The 20,046-nt window shown below is 38.9% G+C and overlaps 2 protein-coding genes across 2 annotated transcripts in view; both read right to left on the bottom strand.

The window, feature by feature from the left end:
* Nucleotides 1-774: 774 nt before the first annotated feature.
* On the bottom strand, nucleotides 775-19,677 carry LOC124275382 (synaptonemal complex protein 3-like). Its single transcript, XM_046710915.1, has 13 exons — nucleotides 19,565-19,677; nucleotides 18,949-19,153; nucleotides 17,677-17,735; nucleotides 17,449-17,530; nucleotides 16,928-16,980; nucleotides 16,449-16,566; nucleotides 15,785-15,924; nucleotides 15,447-15,541; nucleotides 14,175-14,274; nucleotides 12,311-12,369; nucleotides 12,007-12,085; nucleotides 3,503-3,568; nucleotides 775-1,970 (listed from the first exon to the last, which is right to left on the bottom strand). The coding sequence occupies exons 6-13, from the start codon at nucleotides 16,528-16,530 to the stop codon at nucleotides 1,917-1,919; spliced, it is 675 nt and encodes a 224-aa protein (XP_046566871.1). The 5' UTR covers nucleotides 16,531-16,566; nucleotides 16,928-16,980; nucleotides 17,449-17,530; nucleotides 17,677-17,735; nucleotides 18,949-19,153; nucleotides 19,565-19,677; the 3' UTR covers nucleotides 775-1,916.
* Nucleotides 19,668-20,046, bottom strand: part of LOC124275381 (synaptonemal complex protein 2-like) — a 45,061-nt gene continuing 44,682 nt past the window's right edge. The window contains exon 11 of the mRNA XM_046710911.1: nucleotides 19,668-19,839. Within this exon, the coding sequence (XP_046566867.1) occupies nucleotides 19,677-19,839 (163 nt within the window). The 3' untranslated portion in view covers nucleotides 19,668-19,676. The remainder of the gene's footprint in view (nucleotides 19,840-20,046) is intronic.

Raw genomic sequence — 20,046 nt, 5'->3', positions numbered from 1 at the left:
TTGATCAGTCATTGGACCAGGCCAAAGAGTTTTTGGTCTCTGAAGTGATCAGCAGGAAAAAGATGATGAAGACTGAAATTGCCCCCAGAAAACATACAATGATGGTACAGGCTTACAAAAGTTTATCCAGGACAAACCTTAATAAGCTAGCTGAATATTATTCTCTTGACTTTGAACTGTATGGCTATGAACAATATCCAAGTGAAATATTCATGAATGACTAAGGTTTACCTTTTATTCCCCATTTTAAGGTTTAACCCTGCCCACTGGGGAATTTATAATAAAATAAATGTGTTTATTAAACATCAGTTTTTAAACAATGTGGTTGTTTTACTTATGTGGATTTAGCTTTACATCTTGAAACATAGATGAGCAAAACACTGTTTGATAGTTTCAGCAAGAGTATGGACCACTGGGATTTGTGATTAGCCAGGCCACGGCTGAGTGTTCAGTTCAGACATCCTGATTTTATGCTTCCAAGCAAGAGATGATGGGTGATATAGTATTCATAGATCAAAGACGGAGCGTGAAAAGATCAACAAAACTTATGCAGCAGATAATTTTAAACATTTGCATGTTAACAGATATAAGGTCACAACAAATTATTACCACTGCCTACTTGCTCAGAGTGGTGTTGAAACACAAATATTTATACACATGAGGAGATTGAGGTGATGAAATCAAAACAACAAAAGCACTGTTAAATAAAGAATGAAATGTAGATGAGATTGCATTTTTATGGAGATAAGAGAGTAATAAATCAGACACTTGGAAGAGTCAACATATGTATTTATTGGCAACAAAATAATTTCTTTGAATTCATGACTAAATGTCATGAGCCATGAAAGTGTAAATATATGATCAAAACAAAATGACAAAACAACAACAAATTAGGAAACATGTAATTTGCATGAATCACTTGGCTACAGACATTTGTCTTTGATTATTAGTTTTGAACATGAAATCAAGGCTAATTCAATAATGAGCTAGAACTAGGTCTGGGCTTTGAAGTATAACAAATAATGTAGTACACTGAAACAATTATTGAACAACAGGGAATATGTAATGCAAAATCTGAGAAGTGTAGATTAAAACTAAGAAACATATACCCTGAAATTCAAATAAATACAAATAGCATATAAGAATAGATAAGTGATCAAAGTAACTGTTGGAATCCTGCTCAGCAGCTCCATCTTCTATTAAATAGGGGTGTACCGGTACATAAAAGACTTCAATGTATTCTTAATTTTCATGCACAAGAGAATATTAGATGAAAGTGTTTTGTTCAGAGCTGCAAGATTATTCTTGCTCAGTTACATATGTTTTGCTTGCCAGCTCTTTTTGCATTGCCTGAAAACCAAATTGGTGTTAAAGTTCAGTCAACAATTTAAATTGTAAATTACACATTTATTTTGGAAACAGTGCTTATCATAACAATCAATGGTAATTCAAAATTCAGGATATATATTATATAGGACATAAGGAATTTCCTCAACATAACCTACATCAGAAAGTTTAAATACATTGGAAGTCTTGGAAAATAGTTCACTCTTTCATGCAAAAGTACAGTACAGGTACATTTTGCTCATGTTTATTATGGTAAGCACAAATATACATACATACAAATACAATGAAATTGTCTTATAATGTAATTGATAGTAAGTTTATAAGTTCTATCAGACTGGTTCTGTTTTCATTTGTATGTAAAAACATTAAACAGAAAATACATTGTCTTACAGGTTTGATAATATCAGTGGAACATGAGTTATATACATGAAACTTTCATTATAGAACTTCTTAGCGCAGCAAGACAGAATGAGGTTTTATCAACCAAAGTTAATCCAATAAAAACAGTTTGCTCCACTGAAGTATCTTTTCGTTTATTCTGATGATTTTCTTCCCATTTGGAGATATTTCTAAAACAGCATACTTTTGAGGCATCTCTTGACATTTGATATTTGGTGTTGATTCTGCAACAACAAACATTATCACTTAGAAAATAACTTTCACAACTTATATTTTAACTGTTTCTGGCTATTCCTAAATAAGGAAAATAGTAATGTGACTTGTACTGTTCCATTCTCTTCCCACAGAGGTTACTCCTGTCATATCTTCCTACGTAACCTCTGTTCTAATACGGCCATATTTCCTGGTTCTCGTAAAATCCCCTAGCGGCAAAAGATCGCAACACGAATTATCTCCCTTCTTTCTATCCAATCAGAACACCTGTTACATCGACTTAGATTCAACTTGACTAACACAAGCAAATGTGAGGCCACAAATATCCCCCATCTGCCGGGGACTTGTGTTGATGTTACACACAAGACGTTTAATGGCTAGCTTGTCCGTTGTCGACGAGGGCGATGGAGACGCCACTGACCCGCCATAACATAACTGAGTTCTGTCTAGAATAAACGTTCGCGCATCGCGCAGGGGAAAAAGTTTAGTTTTCTCGAAGCATACGGAAATTACCGAGGCCTTTGCGAATGATCACTTTTGAAACAACGTCGCTGATTGCACAACTAAATCTGATTGTCTCCAATCACGAGTCTTGAACGCTCACACCATGAAAGGGCCGTATTAGAACAGAGGTTACGTAGGAAGATATGACAGGAGTAACCTCTGTGGGAAGAGAATGGTACTGTTCACGAAGGCTGCAAATTAAACTTCTAGGAGGCAAATATGATCAATATCATGAATATTTGGTAATAACATAACTTATTGATTGTCTATTGTTACCAGTTACCTACAAATAATTAAATTTTCATTGTGTTTGTAGAAATTCCTACATTCTGATTTGCTGAAATGGTCACATGTTATTGATCATGTGCATTAACTAAACAATCTCCTTATACATGAACCGCCTCCGTGGTGTAGTGGTTAGACCGTCCGCCCGAAGAGCGGAAGGTCGCGGGTTCAATCCCCGGCCGCGTCATACCAAAAGACGTTAAAATATGGTACTTGTTGGTCCCTGCCTGGCGCTCGGCATTAATGGGTACAACAAGGACTGGTCGGCTCGGGAGTCAGTATAATGTGTCTGAGTGGGGTATTCATGATTCACTGCGGCATGGTATCTCAGTGGGCTAGCACTATAAAACCAGCTTCAGTCTGGGCTAGTACAAGCAGCCACACATACACATACACACTCATGCACGTCGTCAATTGAGCAAAATAATCTCCAGCAAACGTTAAACCCAATTTCACCTCACCTCACCTTATACATGACATGCCACAGTATATATTACTTCGCCTGGAATGCTTATCAATCTTGTAATTTCGGTGTGCTTTTATTTATGTAATTGTGTTTGATTAAACTATTGTAGATATAATTCATTGATTGTCCAATTTAACTATATGGATTGACTGTATTTTTTCCGGTTCATTGAGTTATTCAATTTTCCCAACAACCTGCTCCATGGTAAACACACACAAATTTCATTTTTCAAAGAGAGAGGGGAGATCTTAGAGACAAAAATGCTTTAGAAGCAGCATATATACTTACAGATTCCAATAAGAGTTTCTTCTGCAGGGCTGCCATGTCTTTCTTCATAATCTGCTTTAGGTTAAGCTGAAAGAATACAAATATGTTCTTATTGTATCATCCTGCATTCTTTCTATCAGAGAGAAAAAATGACATGAAACGGCCTAAACATCCAGTGACATGTAACACAAAGAATTACATATGACACACATAACATAACATAAGTATCTGGTCATGTCACACCTTTACATGCATAAAACGATAATTAGTTGGTCTGAATGGCAGCCATTAGATTCATATTCTGATACAGTAACAACACTGACATTTAAATCATCCATGCACAGTTTCAACTGTTGGGTAGATGTGCAAACTGTGACAGTTTAGTAAGTCTTAGATACAGACAAAAGATCTATTTTTCCTTATCCTGACTCATGATCTTTTTGCTTAGCTCCCTTTCCCTTGCGAATGGTTGTGGAACACTTGAATCCCTTGTAGTTCCCGAAGCAGACGTAAAAATACACTCACCAACGAGTTACCTCCCTTCTTTCCCGTGCAAACAGTCATGTGACCAGCCTTACTTGTCACTCTCTTCCTTTTCGCCCAAGCAGATGGTTGGGCGAGCACTTGAGTCCCGTATACTGCAGATATACTTTATATTTAGATCCTATTTATCAACATTACGCTGTGTATGGTATTTGGCTATAACTATAATGCTCAGGTCACAAATCGGTGAAGTTAAGCAGCGTCGAGCTCGGAGAGTCCTTGGATGGGTGACCGTGTTTGGCAGCTTGACTCATGAGAGTTTCTAGGACTTGAGTCCTGCCCCACAACGAAGCACATGTGACACATGTGGTCTCACCTTAGGCAAGTGAGTTTGTTCAAAATTGTCTCTGTTCACCCAGCAGGAAAATGGGTACCCGGTGGAAAAAAGTCAAATGACTATAATCTTCTAGCGCCTAACAGGCAGCTTGGGTTATCCGGGGTAATAATGGCCTTGATTGTTAGCGCTATGAGCATACCTAGTGTGGAGTTTGGCGCTATATAAATGGACACATTATTATTATTATTATTAGTTGTATAAACTTTGAAGAAATTTTTGTAATTTGTTACACTTTTTCATCACAATGTAACGTGTTTACATTTAATGAAATCTTGCATTGTTTGCAGGCACCGGCTATCTGTGGCTGATCCTCACCCCCAATGCCCATCGTGCATTAAACCATGTTCTTACAGCTCACGTTGAACATATTGCAGTGATTTATCAAATTTGCTGTTTAATCAATATTTGTCTTATATCTATAGACGTGCCATGGATAGGATGAGGAAGTCATCACAAGTCACGGTTGATAAACCTGGAGATCAAGCCGGTAACCGTAGGTTGTTTGCTACTGCAGAAATAAATAATTCTGGTGCTATGTTGAGTACGTTGCAGGGGCAGTCGTCTGGTACAGGGTCGAAAAAGAAGTCTGCTACGACGGAGTTGACGCAAGAAAAAGACTACTGCTTCATCCACAACGCAGAAAAGGGCATCCTTAACTAGGTCTACATCGAAATCTACACGACCTAGCAAGTCAACTCATCAGAGGTCGTTTAATGAGGACATTATCCTACAGCTTGAGGCAGACGTGTTTGATAAACCACCGTTACTTCTGCCTAAAGTACCTATTAGAACGGCGACACAATTGACCTCCACAACTACTAGATCGTCTCCTGCAACTACAACAGCGGCCCAGCTGTTTGACGACTAACCACCAACTTCTCAACGCAGTGAAGTTGAAGCACACAACACATCAGCGTTCGCGAATGCTTCATCAACGCCGAATCAGTTCCAGTCTACGCAGAACTTCGATCCAGGCGACTTTATGAGGCAATCTACTACTGAAATGATGGCCATGATGGAACGACGTTTTGATGCGGAAGCGAGGGCACAACAGGAACGTTCATCAACTGACAACGTTCGCAAACCCTCAGACCTACGCGAACCCAATACGCCTCTCAGATCTACATCTGCAGACGACGTTGGCAAACGTGAACGTTCGAGAAGGTCATCACAATCAGACGACTCTGTCATCATACAACAGGATGGAAGGTCCGCAAGGACTACTAACTCTACGACAACTTCGTCTGCGAACGTCTAGGAATCCATCCCCAAGAGCCAGCCGTTCCAAGGCGACACCACTGTTAACCCTCAGACTGATGGTCTTCAACTATTTTGCAGACGAGCAAGCAGACAAACTACAAGGAGCCATCAACTCACTCCTAACCAAGAATGCGGTAGAAAGAATAGATCAAGATCATCTCACGCCAGGCTTCTACTCCCCAATTTTCCTAGTACCCAAGAAGAATTCCAAAGAGAAATTCAGGTTGATTTACAACATGCGGAAATTCAACCAAGACTATCTACTCAAACCGGAAAGGTTCAGAATGATCCACCTACCTCAACTCAGACTAATTCGTCCAGCACACTTTATGGCCAGCATAGACCTACAGGATGCATATCTACACATCCCCATACATCCGGAATCAAGGAAATATCTACGATTCCTATTCAGAGGTCAGCACTTCCAATGGAACGTCCAACCGTTTGGAATATCGTCGGCACTGTGGTTATTCACACGAATAACCAAGCCCATAGTCGCCTACCTACATCATCGAGGTCTACGCAATGCCGTTTATCTGGACGACGGCATACAGGTTCATCAAAGTGCCAATCAACTCAGACAGCAGCTGAACTTCACAATCAAGTTGCTCACGTAACTAGGATGGCTAGTGAACCTGATGAAGTCGGAGTTGGAACCAAAACAAGATCTGCAATTCCTGGGGATAAGATTCATCACAACACAGAATTGAATTGTGACCCCAGAAGATCATTGGGTCAAGATACAAGCCATGATTCCTCAAGCAGTCATCTCTCTGTTAACACTACGAACATGGCAATGTTTACTCGGTCTACTAACCTCAGCACAAGACTTGACTGGCACAGGAAGGTTACAACTACGGCCATTGCAACGATTCCTGGCAAAACATCTGGACAGCAGCGACCCTATCTCGCTACCAGATCATCTCAAAGTGTACCTATTTTGGTGGACTCACAGATCGAATGTCTGCGCAGGGACCTATTTACAAGAGCCACACATGCAGATGCATCGCTACAGGGATGGGGTGCACATCTCAACAACCAAGTTGCATCAGGGAAGTGGTCAAATGCACAACAGCATCTATACATCAATCTGCTAGAAATGAAAGCTGTGATCAATGCCGTACAACTATGGTCGAGTGCGCTGAGCAACAGAATGCTGTTGATCCACACAGACAACTCTACAGTGGCATTCTCCATAAAATCGGCAAGGATCAACAAGATCGCCAAGCCTATTGAAGCTCACATTCCAGTTGTTCAACAGCACAAAGAAGGCAAACATCTGGATAAAGGCGTGTCACATACCGGGAGCCAAGAACGTACTAGCAGACGATCTTTCCCGACCACTGCACCCATCACCCACGGAATGGATGCTCCATCCAGAAGCGTTCCGGCTCATCATAAGGGAAATAGGATCCCCATGCATAGACCTGTTCGCCACGAGTTTCAACAAACAACTACAGACGTTTGTTTCACCAGTACCAGACCCCCAAGCCTGGGCAACAGATGCACTCAGCATATCATGGGAAGGACTAAACGCTTACGCGTTTCCACCTCCGATCTTACTACCGAAAGTACTGTTGAAGATCAAACAGACCCAAGCTCTACAACTGACTTTGGTCGTGCCCTATTGGCCAGAGAGAGTCTGGTTCCTTGACCTAATAGAAGATCTCGGAAGTCCAACCCTCAAACTACCAGAATGGCCAAACCTACTCAGACATCAGCACACCAAGCAAGTCCACAGGAACCCAACATTGTTCCAGCTACACGTGTGGACCATATCAAAACCTGTCTGAAGAAAAGTGGATATTCCGTCAGAGCAGCGAAAGCAGTAACCCTAGCGTTACGCAGATCTACTCGCAATTTGTATGACGACAAATGGCAGAAATTTGAGCAATATGCAAGGCGGAAAGGCTTCACAGCTATGAAAGCGTCTCATCCTCAAGTGGCAGAATATATATGTCACCTTAGATATGCAAGACTTCTGAAAGGTTCAACATTATCTACATAGCTGGCAGCCATTAGTACAGCCATCACTATGAAGTCAGGCATCAAATTGACGAAAGTAGCAGAATTACTAGCTCTGTTGTGATCTTTTAAACTGGAGGACCAGCAAAATATATTCAGAGCACCAGCCTGGGATCTGAATGTAATTCTACGTCATCTCATGAGCGAAGCCTACGAACCTCTAGAGCAGACTACCTTCGAGCTAATCACGCAGAAAACACTGTTCCTGCTTGCCCTAGCCACTGAAGCTCGTATGTCTGAGATACATACGCTGGACTTTGGACGAACTAGAATTGACACGGGGCACCGTGCTGCAGTACATCTAATAATAATAATAATAATAATAATAATAATAATAATAATAATAATGTGGGTATTTATATAGCGCTACATCCAGGTACTAATACCTGCTCATGGCGCGCTACAATACTATAGGAGAAAAGAAAATAGGTAAAATAATTTACAGAGAGACAATTGAACATAGAAAGTCTAGTAATAGGCAAGACGAAAAAAGTGGGTTTTTAGAGACGATTTAAATGTGTCCAAAGATTCAGCATTCTTGATGTGAGTGGGCAAGTTGTTCCAGAGACTGGTGGCTGCGTGTTGGAATGATCTTTTCCCATAGGATGAGAGTCGAACTTTAGGAATGACAAGTAGCTGGTGATTCTGGGATCGTAATGGTCGGGTTGGAATGTACTGACACAGAAGACTGGAGAGGTATTCAGGTGTTTGTCCATGTAGAGCTTTGAAAGTGATACATAGAATCTTGAAGTTAATCCGGAATTTGACAGGCAACCAGTGTAGAGACATCAGTGAGGGTGTGATATGATCTTTCTTGGACTTGAGGCAGACGATGCGAGCTGCTGAGTTCTGTAATTTTTGAAGTTTCTGAAGTTGAGTTGCACTTATGCCAAAGTGCAGACTGTTGCAATAGTCAAGTCGAGAGAGTATAATGGATCGAACCAAAGAATGAGCACATTCTGTTGTGATGAGATTTCTAATGGAGCTGATGGTTTGTAGATAATAGTGACAGTTCTTATAAACATGGTTGACTTGCGGTTCCAAAGACAAACTTGCATCAAGATATACTCCAAGATCCTTAGTGACAGGGGGAGGTTGAATGTGAGATGTTGAAATCTTCACATTGCAGATGGAGGTTTTCTGTAGCTGTTTGGAATTTCCAAGGACGAGCAACTCCGTTTTGTCATCATTCAGTTGGAGTTTCCTTGTGTTCATCCAGGTCTTTATATCGGAAACGCAACTGTCTATGATCTGTAGATCAGTGACTGGAGATTGCAGATTAAGAATCCTGGTAACCTGATTGCCCACAGTCATGAGAGTCAATAACCGCGGGAAGAGAGTTTACATAAGAGAATGGGACCAAGGACCGAGCCCTGGGGCACGCCACATGTTAACTCTACTTTGTCAGATGTATGATTCTGAACTTTTACAACCTGTGTTCGCTGATCTAGGGATTTTATTGCAAAAAATCAACTACCTGGTCAACCAGATAGACAGTTCCATGTGCCAGCGCTATCTACTATCCTCTGACCAGAGGACACCCAAGACTTATCCTTGTGTACTGTCAGAGCCTTGAAGATATATCTTCAAAAGGCTAAAACAAGGAGAAGAAAATTCAAGCGCCTATTCATCCCCTTGTCGAAGGAGACAGCAGTGGAAGTCTCAAGAACGACAATATCGTTATGGATGAGAACCGTTATACTAAGTGCCTACAAAGCAGCAGGATTAGAGCCTACAATAGCCTCCAACCCACACGAAGTCAGAGCACTGGCGTCAACACCGGCTCTGCATGGAAATTGCTCTATATCATCGATCATGGAGGGCTGCTTCTGGAAGTCAGATACGGTGTTTGCCAACCAGTACCCCTGAGACATAGCCACCGAAGACGTCTCCGGCATTCACCGGCATTGTTGTAGCGCAACAACTAACAACTAACTGTTCCTCAAGTACTGTCGACTTGTTAGGAAATGCTAGAAAAATGCTATTAAAGTACTGTCGGAAATGCTAGACTTTTTGACTTATATTTAAAATTCAGAGGTATTACAGTTACTTAAATAACAAATATCACTTAAAAAAACATCTACCTAATGTAGACAGAGGGAATAAATTTTGAGACATGCTCTAAAATGTGTTTTTACTGATGAAAATACCAAAAACTTAGAAAAATAAGGGGTAGTTGGACGTTATTTGAAACAAACATCAACTGCCTGTGTTACGCCTTCAGCATGCACGGTATCGACAGGTGAAATTGACACCTGAGCACACGCCAAGCGAGGGTCATCTCAATAGATGTTTTCTGCAAAATGTTGAATATGTGTACGATAGTATAATGATCAGTTATGTAAGGGATCATTTGTGTATGTGTGTTTGTTTTGAAATAAACATACGAATTACTGTACATTGGAAAGAATCCTATCACTTGTGTTATCTTATCGACTGATTGTAGAAATGTGCAACGCTTCAATAAATGTTTTGCATGTCAACAGTATATTTCATTGAAAAAAAATATGGATGTAATTCGGTCAGTTTAATCTAGTTGTGAACATTGGCCAAAGATTTAACGAAGTCACTGGTGTAGCTTCTTTTGAATATATATATTTTTCTTCTCATAAAGTTTGTAGACCGCCCGTCTAAGCACTCTCTTGTCAAAGTTGTCAAGGATGGTTTTACGTCCCGGTTTTGCATTTGAGACGGTCCCTGTCTTGTCTCTTTTGTTTACAATATTGTAAACTTGTTGGTAAGACATGCCAACAGCTCTACAAGTTCTGTAATAAACCCTTTCTAAACTAATGAACGGTTTACCTCTGTCTTTTTTAAGCAGAAAAAAACTATAAACCTTTGCAACAATCGACTGCAAATCGTTGGCCATAGTGGACGCTGTGATAAAGATGTGCATGCATGACGGAAACTTTATTTATCAAGACTTAACATTTATATTAATATTTCTTCAATAAAGAAAACGATACTTTAGTAAAGTAACACAAACATTCAACATTTATTTGTTTAGGATAAACGTTAATTCATATTTTTACACCACCTGTATTATTAGCATTAATGTAAAGACTATTTCAGATTTCTGTTGTTGAACTCTGAAAAAATCTTAAGTTGCTGTTTTGGTACCAAATTATCTCCTGTAAACTGCCCTTTAAATGCATGGGAATGTTAAATCGATTGAAATAAAAATTAGGTAGACCATAGGCGAGTTGATATATTGACAACATAGTACATTTATCACCTTTATAAAGATATTAAGGCTAAAAAGCATTTTTCTAGCATTTCCGACAGTACTTTAGTTTGAAAGTCCATGCGCACAGTCTAGACTAGGCTAGCATGAGTGATTAAGACTCTGTACGGGTAAAGATCTTACCTGTACGTAAAGGGGTCGCAACTCATTTATGATAACGATCTTATCATAATCTATGGTTTGTTATAGATAACTAGTAAAAAGATACTAGTATATCTTAAACCACATGAATCTACAAGATTCACTTGTCTGAGAGAGAAGTAAGACAAGATGGTGGTTCCCCCGAGTTACAACGGAAGTTGGAAGAATAGGATCTAGGAAATGCCGTTACGCAGTTCCCATGGGGGGGATACAGGACGTATCTATGGACAGCAGTTGAAACCAGGAAGTGGCTTGACGCACCACCAATCCGTAGGATTCTATAAGCAAAAGATCATGAGTCAGGATGAGGAAAAATATGTAATTTTTAAAGTAAAATTGATATTTTATACTTATCCTGACTCATGAGGAGAAGCCCTCCCAACCTCCCCGCTGGAAACACTTGGATTTCACAGTAGATCCAGGTGCATGGGCAGAAAAATCAGGAGAGAGATACAAGTAAGGCTGGTCACATGACTTTGAGCGGGAAGGGAGGGAGGTAACTTGTGGGTGAGTGTATTTTTACGTCCGCTTCGGGAACTACAAGGGATTCAAGTGTTCCACTACCATTTGCAAGGGAAAGGGAGCTAAGCAAAAGATCATGAGTCAGGATAAGTATAAAATATCAATTTTACTTATAAAATTACATTTTTGAAGCCAATGAGACTTCTGTCAATGTGAGTGAGTGAGTTTAGTTTTACTCCACACTCAGCAATACTCAAGCTATATGGCGCCGGTCTGTAAATAATAGAGTCTGGACCACACAATCCAGTGATCAACAACATGAGCATCGATCTGCGCAATTGGGATATGTTGACATGTGTCAACCAAAGCAGCGAGCCTGACCACCCAATCCTGATAGTCGCCTCTTAGGACAAGCATGGCGATCAATTCTAACCCAGATCTTCATGGGTCTCTGTCAGTGTGACTTAAACCTGTATGAACACAAACATAAATCCACTAAATGTAGCTCAATACCTGTTTGCTCTGAGCATTAACCTCAGATTCTTTGAGGTTATCATCAAGTGTTGAATGGAGCAGTTTCAGGTTTCTCAATCTGCAAATTGCAACAGTACAAAGGTGTAATGCATCTGTTTAAATAGATATATCGTTATATTGTTTAAATATGTGTTTGGATCATACACGAGTGGTGAGCATTACAAAGGTGTAATGCATCTGTTTAAATAGATATATCGTTATATTGTTTAAATATGTGTTTGGATCATACACGAGTGGTGAGCATGCCTGTTCACAAAACAGTCACAAAATGATCTTCTAGTACCTTATTTCCTGTGAAACTTTGTGCTTCTTCATTGCCTCCAACTGTTCTTGACAGAAAATCTAAAATGTCAAATAAATGGGGTTTTACCAGACACTAAATACTGCATCCCAATATGCATACAATTTTAGCATCGAAACATATCATTTACATTAGGTCCCAATAGACCTAAAAGCTATTGTGTTTGAATGATTACATGATCAAAATAGTAGATTGCATTTACAACAGACATTCAAAAATGTAGTCAAAGTTTAAGGTGTCAGTGGATGATTTTATTGAATTTAACACTGATATCCACATCTATAACAGGCTAAGGATTCAGCATATATATGCAATGATACTATTGGAATTTAAGTGAAGCGTGACATATGTAGCCAGCTTGTGACCCGCCATGTTCTGATCTTGCTATTTGTTCACACACACAAATCAATACATAAAGATTTTGATCACTGTACTTACAAATAGATACACCCAAATACTACCATGAGATAAATCACCAGTACTTGAACAATCAATCAATTAATCGGTTATAACTAATAACACTATCATAGAGAATAAGATGTCTAGGCCTTTGGAAATATAGGATATACAGTGATGAGAATGAAGTTTTGAGAAAAACTCTGAAAACTAGCCAGGGGTTTAGCATCTATCGGATTTAGATTCACAAAACGACCCTTGGCCTTATGAAATTCCCGGGGAATTCCGCGGAAAATTCTCATCCCTGGATATATAACCATAAGATGATTGCAAAAGGTTGTAATACATTTGCTTCTACTACAAAGTGGACACCTAAAATATTATGGAGGTGGCACATGGTCTTGTACATAGAGGTCAGGTCACAAATCAGTTGAAGGTAAGCAACGTTGAGCTCGGAAAGTCCTTGGATAGGTGACCGTGTTTGGCAGCTTGACTCCTGAGAGTTTCTCGGACTTCAGTCCTGCCCCACAACGAAACATATGTGATACATGTGGTCTCACCTTAGGCAAGTGAGTTTGTTCAAAATTGTGTATGTTCACCCAGCAGAAAATGGGTACCCGGTGGGATAGGTCATATGACTATAACCTTCTAGCGCAGCTTGGGTTATCCGGGGTAATAATGTTATTTGTGTGCGCGCTTTGAGCATGCCCCTTTGTGGTGTGGAGTATTGTGCACTCGCAGTATAAGTACACTCATTATTATTATTATTATTTTGAAATTAAACTTGAGTCACCTCAAGAAGTCTTGTCCGAATGTAAGAACCAAATACTTATTATACAAGAGCAAAGCTCAAGGACACCAGAACCCTCCTTAATTTCAAGCACTGTTATACCCTTTTAGTAAATTTGACTTCAACTCTTTGTATCAGTTTAAAGCAGAAAAGGTTTGAGCAGATGTCAAACTCTACTTACTTTAGTAATATTTTATGAGAATGAGCTAGAATGATTATAGCTGTACAATCATTGATACAAAATCTCTGATCTTTAAAAGACTAATGAATATGGGCAATGGATTAAACTAATTTAAGGTGGTTCAAACTGATGTTTTAGTTGTTGAAGAAAACAGATGTTTATACCAATTAAAGAACTATAACTACACAATGGCAATTTATGATTTTCTAAAAACCTATGGTAACACCTATAATTTGCGTGTATGTTTTCATAGTCTTCTTTATTGCTTTCTATTTCTTATCAACCGTGTGTTTCACTCAGTGCTTATCTAATGAAGGATGAAAGAATGTGTTATGCAGAAAGCAACTGTTTTTGACAACATATGAACCTAGCAATGCACTAAAACTTCATGGATGATGGAAACACTGAAGGAATGACCTAGAATCAAAATGATAACAATCATACAGCTGCCTTCAGTTTTCCATGTTATTACAACTTACTAAAGATTTTTCTTCTGTATTCTTCAAAGCAGTTACATCTGCTTCAAGGGAGAGTAGTTCTTCAAGCATCTTGTCTTTGAAATGTTCAAGTGCTCTACCTCTACAGAAAGCAAACACATTAATATGAAATCAAATGAAATGCATCATATTATTCCAACACCACTATAATGTACTATAGCTTGTTGGGATTGATTAATTGCCAAAATAATAGGCCACAGTCATGTTTAAAAATACATCCTAAATTCAAATAAAATTTAAAAATTGAGCCTCCCTTAAGATTACCCTTCAAACATCTCTATATCTACAGGCCTCACATTTCAATAACCCTGGATCCATTCCCTTAGCTCTTGTTATCCTAAATTACCTGCCCTTGATTTTCATTAATACTTAACTGACCAATTAAAAGTGGACATAAAGAGGTGGTGAGGTGAGGTGAAATTGGGTTTAACGTCGTGCTTGAGAATATTTCGCTCATATGACGACATGCATGAGTGTGTATGTGTATGTGCGGCTGCTTGTACTAGCCCAGACTGAAGCTGGTTTTATAGTGCTAGCCCACTGAGATACCATGCCGCAGTGAATCATGAATACCCCACTCAGACACATTATACTGACTCCCGAGCCGACCAGTCCTTGTTGTACCCATTAATGCCAAGCGCCAGGCAGGGACCAACAAGTACCATATTTTAACGTCTTTTGGTATGACGCGGCCGGGGATCGAACCCGCGACCTTCCGCTCTCCGGGCGGACGCTCTAACCACTACACCGGAGGCGGTGGACATAAAGAAAAGGGAAATGGGTACGGGTAAGGTGCACAAGAAGACATCAATTGTAATCAACAGAATGTGATGCAATGTTGATGATATTGCCAAGCAAACATTAAGGGTGGTATTTAAGTCACATGTTCTACTTGGTAGCACAACAAGTCAAATTGGCTAATGAAATTCTGAGGGCAGGCAATTCAGTAGGAACACGGTTATTGATCCAGGGGTTAGTGCAGGTTTACCACAATCTAGACCTGGAGGTAAACAGAAACATTAAGTTGTTTGCAAAAAACAGCATCTAAAGGGGAGACTATTTTGAAAGGTAAAACACCCCAAACAAAACAAGCAAAATCAACACACATTCAAAAGCAAAACAATCTGTATTTTTGTGTGCAGAGAATTGGTTATTTGATGTCTTTCTTTATACATAAATAATGCTATAAAGAGGTCGGAATTTTTATTTAATGTCTACATAACAATAATGCTTTCTTGTGGGACTAATACTCACCTGTCTTGGCTTTCAGATGTCCAGATCTTATAGATGTGTTTCTGAGTGTTTCTTAGTGCCCCTCTGGTGAGCTCAGTCAGCTGTTGATGTTTAACCTGTATTCAGAACCATTCATCAATAATGTTAGTGCATTGAGATGAACTGTGAAGTAACACACCAAAAACTTGAACCATATTTTTCCATTCAAGGTCAGCATGTACTATTCCATGAAAGGCTAAATAAATATAGACTTGCTGCAATTGCCGGTACATAAGTAATACAACTGACCATCAAAGATATTGATTTTGGCTTCAGCTGATCATAAATCATATGCTAATAAGACTAATAAGCTAACATACCTTCAGTTGCTTCTGCATGTCCATTCCAAATGACTGGATGTAAGTTGAAATGCCTGTATTTATTCCACTGTCACAGCCAAGATCCATCACCAAATCTAGTTCACCATTTTGTGTAGAAGATCCATCTTCAGTATGCTGATCTGGCAGGTAAAAAAGGAAGAACTGGCATAGGACAGGACTTAACAAGGGGTTGTCCTATTTTAGAAGGTAGTCTGTTTGAAATATTTTCTTTTGTCTTGTAGTATCGGTGAATTCCCAATAGAAGCAGGTTCTTTTAAAAACAGAAAAATAATGATTCACACATGAACATGAAATGTTCAAGTGTTCTATATCAACAGAAAGCAAACATGATAGTATGAAAACGAAAATGAGATGTTTAACTACTTTTAAGAGAGAAACTTTTTTCCAGATATTATAAACCACAACTTTTATGTATGATGATTTCAAGGGTACCTGTGTATGGGTGCTTACCCTTTTATTCTACATGGACATCTTTTGCCATCTTTTGGTTTTTAAGTGCTTAAATTTAAGTTTATTGCTGCATCACTGGTGTGTTTTAACTTGTATTACGGAGTACGTTATTTCAATAAATAGGATTTTCTTGCTTAATTGTCAGTGTAGAGTAAATTTCAAATTCTAGAATAGATTTTATCAATAAAAGTACCAGGTAAATCTTTCCTGAACAATTTCCTTGGACAGAAACTTCTCTCATCATCACTGTGTGGATCCGATTCAGAAGACAACATGTCATCACTTTCACTCTCATCCAATATCTTCAGATGCTGCACATACCGGTTAAGGCAAAAATTAATACATTAGTGGTTTGCTGCACATTGTTTGGGACAACGATACACAATCTGCCAGGTCACAAATTGAAACCATTTATTGGTTAACTCTTAAAAGCATGGGGTACTGAGGACCTTTTCTGAATCCGTTTTGTTGTTTTACAAATAGTGGTCTTAGAAACACATTAAACTAGAAACAACTTTTTTTTCTCTTTTTCTCAAAAGTCTATTAAAATATTCAGTTTTCACCATTCAGTTAAAGCAGACACAATCAAATCTTTGTCAGAATGGAACATGTACAATTTTTCAAGACCATTTCATATCAACAGCTCGTTTTATTCCATTTTTCAAAGGATACCTCATACTTCCGTTTGAGAGCAGAACGACGTGGACGCACAGTAGATGATGGACCTCAAACAAAGAATAAAACTAAGAGTCATAATACAATTACTTACATGCATAACAAACAAAGACGAAACAATTGGACAAAGCATTACATAGGTTCAGAAACCCTTGCTACAATAGTTAAATAGTTTTGATTTCTTTGCAATTCCTTCCCTGATATGAAGTACTGTCCATGAACATGTGTGTTCCTTCATCATATAGTTAATCCCTTTTACAAGTTAATGGATGGCTAACATGCTACACTTTTAGTAAGTAAAAGTAAAAATTTTGGTTACTTACTTCTTACATTCAAATCAGGATATTCAATACTTTCCTGTACATAACAATAGTTTTTTGGTTAAAATGACTTATGAGGAATATTTTGAATGTTTGAAAAGAAACAAGAAGCATTAGTAAGGTAGTATTAAGGGGGAGTACTGTACATCTATGAATAATTAACTCTCTTTCAGAAAATGAAGATTCTTAGAACAATACCTGATCTGATCACTTCGTCTGCACACCGGCTAAGAAGTTTAGGAACGCTTTCATGGTCTTTAAGTGGTAGAGAGTATTCTTTCTGAAAAAGCAATTATTTGTCTGAAGTGTGTCGAATCAGATTTCTGAATTAGAATTATAGATCACAAATGTGTTAGTGACTTCCTCATTACCTGCATGGATTCTTGATGTAACACATTATCAATATTCAAGTTATATGAAACTCACACAGATTTCAAACTGTTGAGTGATGGCAACATCAGCTGTTTCAGATTCAGCTTGATCCTCTGCAAAATAAATATATTTGTTTAGATGATCAAGAAACATGATTACATCAAATACTTCATAAACTGGCCTGGAATTCAGAGAGCAATTTAACTGATAACACTGCTGGACCTACAGCAAATCAACTTGATCAGGGTGTCAAGACATAAAGCCTGCATGATAGTTACAAGAAGGTAGCCTGTGATTAATTGAGTCTGTGCCAGACAAACGTGTCACTGAAATGATCCTCATTCCACTTTGTTGGGTTACAATGACATGCAGTCAACCAAATTCACTGAGCCTGACCACCGGATCAATCCTACAACACACACAAGTGGATGTAATCTAACTCAAAATCCCCAAGTGGGATAATATGAAAGTGGTGTTGGCATTTACAGATATACAAATTTGTAGATTTACAGTATGCTTTGTTGTTTTGTTTGTTTGTTTGTTGTTTAATGCCAGATTCAGCAATATTCCAGGCAGTTGCCCCTTATGACAAGCATGGACTGCTGAAGACCAATTCTAACCCGATCTTCTTTGGTGTGACTGTATGCAGATACTACCCATAATATTTTAGTGCAAATAACACACATCAAATTTCCCATTAATGCAATTTTGTGATGAAACAGTGAAGAGTTTTTTAAGTTCTGCTCCGGAAAAGAGCCCTACCACCAATTTCAGTCAAAGTGAAACTTGTTGCCATGAAAACGCCAAAATATTTTATTCGGAAATCCAAAACTACCAAAAGGCACCAGTTCACCACCAGATCTATCTATGTGCCAAGTCTGGTGAAGAAACATTGAACGGTTTTAGAGTTCTGCTCCGGAAAAGAGTACTAGCACCAATTTCAGTCTAAGTCAAACTTGTTGCCATGGAAACGCAAAAATATTTTATTCAGAAATCCAAAACTACCAAAAGGCACCAGTAGACCACCAGATCTATCTATGTGCCAAGTTTGGTGAAGAAATATTGAATGGTTTTAGAGTTATGCTCCGGAAAAGACATATGTCGGACGGACAGAGTCCATTTTAATACCCCCACAAAACGCGTTGCGGGTAATAACAATAGTTCATCAGCTGTAAGCTAGTTTCTCAACAAGTTCATTCCAATTCGTGCCACCCAAACAATTGGTTACACCTTCAACTTAACAGATAAACTTCCAATCCATACACCAAAATCTAAGGGCAAGATGGGAATGAAAGAGAAACCTACTGATCTATATGAAGTACCAACCTTCATCAGACCCAAGGAAATTGCCAGGTGTTTGGATGGTCTTCGGTGTAGAAAGGAACTTAACATCAAGTGGACTGTACCGTCTCTTTGAGTTGGGTACCTTAGGTGTTCCTCTCTGTAAAATGTTTGGAGTTCTTTCTGAATGAATGACAGAGGACACATTTGCGGGTTCGCCTTTTGCAGATCTTACTGGAGCATCAGAATCCTGTTGAAAAGAAATATTCAAGCAACACTCAAACAAAACAGGTATAATTGAAGTCACTGGCATTATTGTTACTCAAAATGTAGGTAGTGCAATGACCTATGAAAACATCTCAGTTCAAGAATTGTCAGGACCTATTTACCAGACCCGTGAAGGTCCGGGTTAGAATATTGATCTTCAGTAACCCATGCTTGCCGTAAGAGGCAACTGACGGGGTCGGGTGGTCAGGCTCGCTGACTTGGTTGACATGTCATCGGTTCCCAATTGCGCAGATCGATGCTCATGTTGTTGATCACTTGATTGTCTGGTCCAGACTCGATTATTTACAGACTGCTGCCATATAGCTGGAATATTGCTGAGTGCGGCATAAAACTAAACTCACTCACCTATTAACCAACATACATGGTTCCATACCTGGGTTAAAATTATATTCTCCGCTTCTCTCCTTATGAGTAGAATGTCATCATCATCACTGACCCCACCATCATTATCTTCCTCACTATCCTCTTTGTTATCATCGTCCTCACTATCCTCGTTCTTCACCATTTTCATCCTTTCTATCCATATGCTGACTATCTGTGTCAGTAGGTCTATGCTGTCTCTCTCTCATGACAGGTTTTCTCTTGTAAGTTTTCTGATTTTTCTTTTTCTTGGCAGTTGATCGCCTAGCTATCCAACTTAGTTCGCTTCTAGAAATGAGGTAATAAATTTGAGGCTTGGACTTCTCGAGAACAGAACTATAGTGTCTGGACTAAATCACTGCACAGGAAAACATGTCTGTACGAACTGAGGAATACATGATAACCATGATACCAATGCACCATTTTTAAGTTGATCCCTTACATTGATTTATTAGAATACACAAACACCTAGAAATGTCAATCCCAATCCTAAGG

Source organism: Haliotis rubra, unplaced genomic scaffold (genome assembly GCF_003918875.1).
Source record: "Haliotis rubra isolate DU_JTF1 unplaced genomic scaffold, ASM391887v1 Scf2, whole genome shotgun sequence".
NCBI lineage: Eukaryota > Metazoa > Mollusca > Gastropoda > Lepetellida > Haliotidae > Haliotis > Haliotis rubra.
This window is presented reverse-complemented; position numbering and strand designations above follow the sequence as displayed.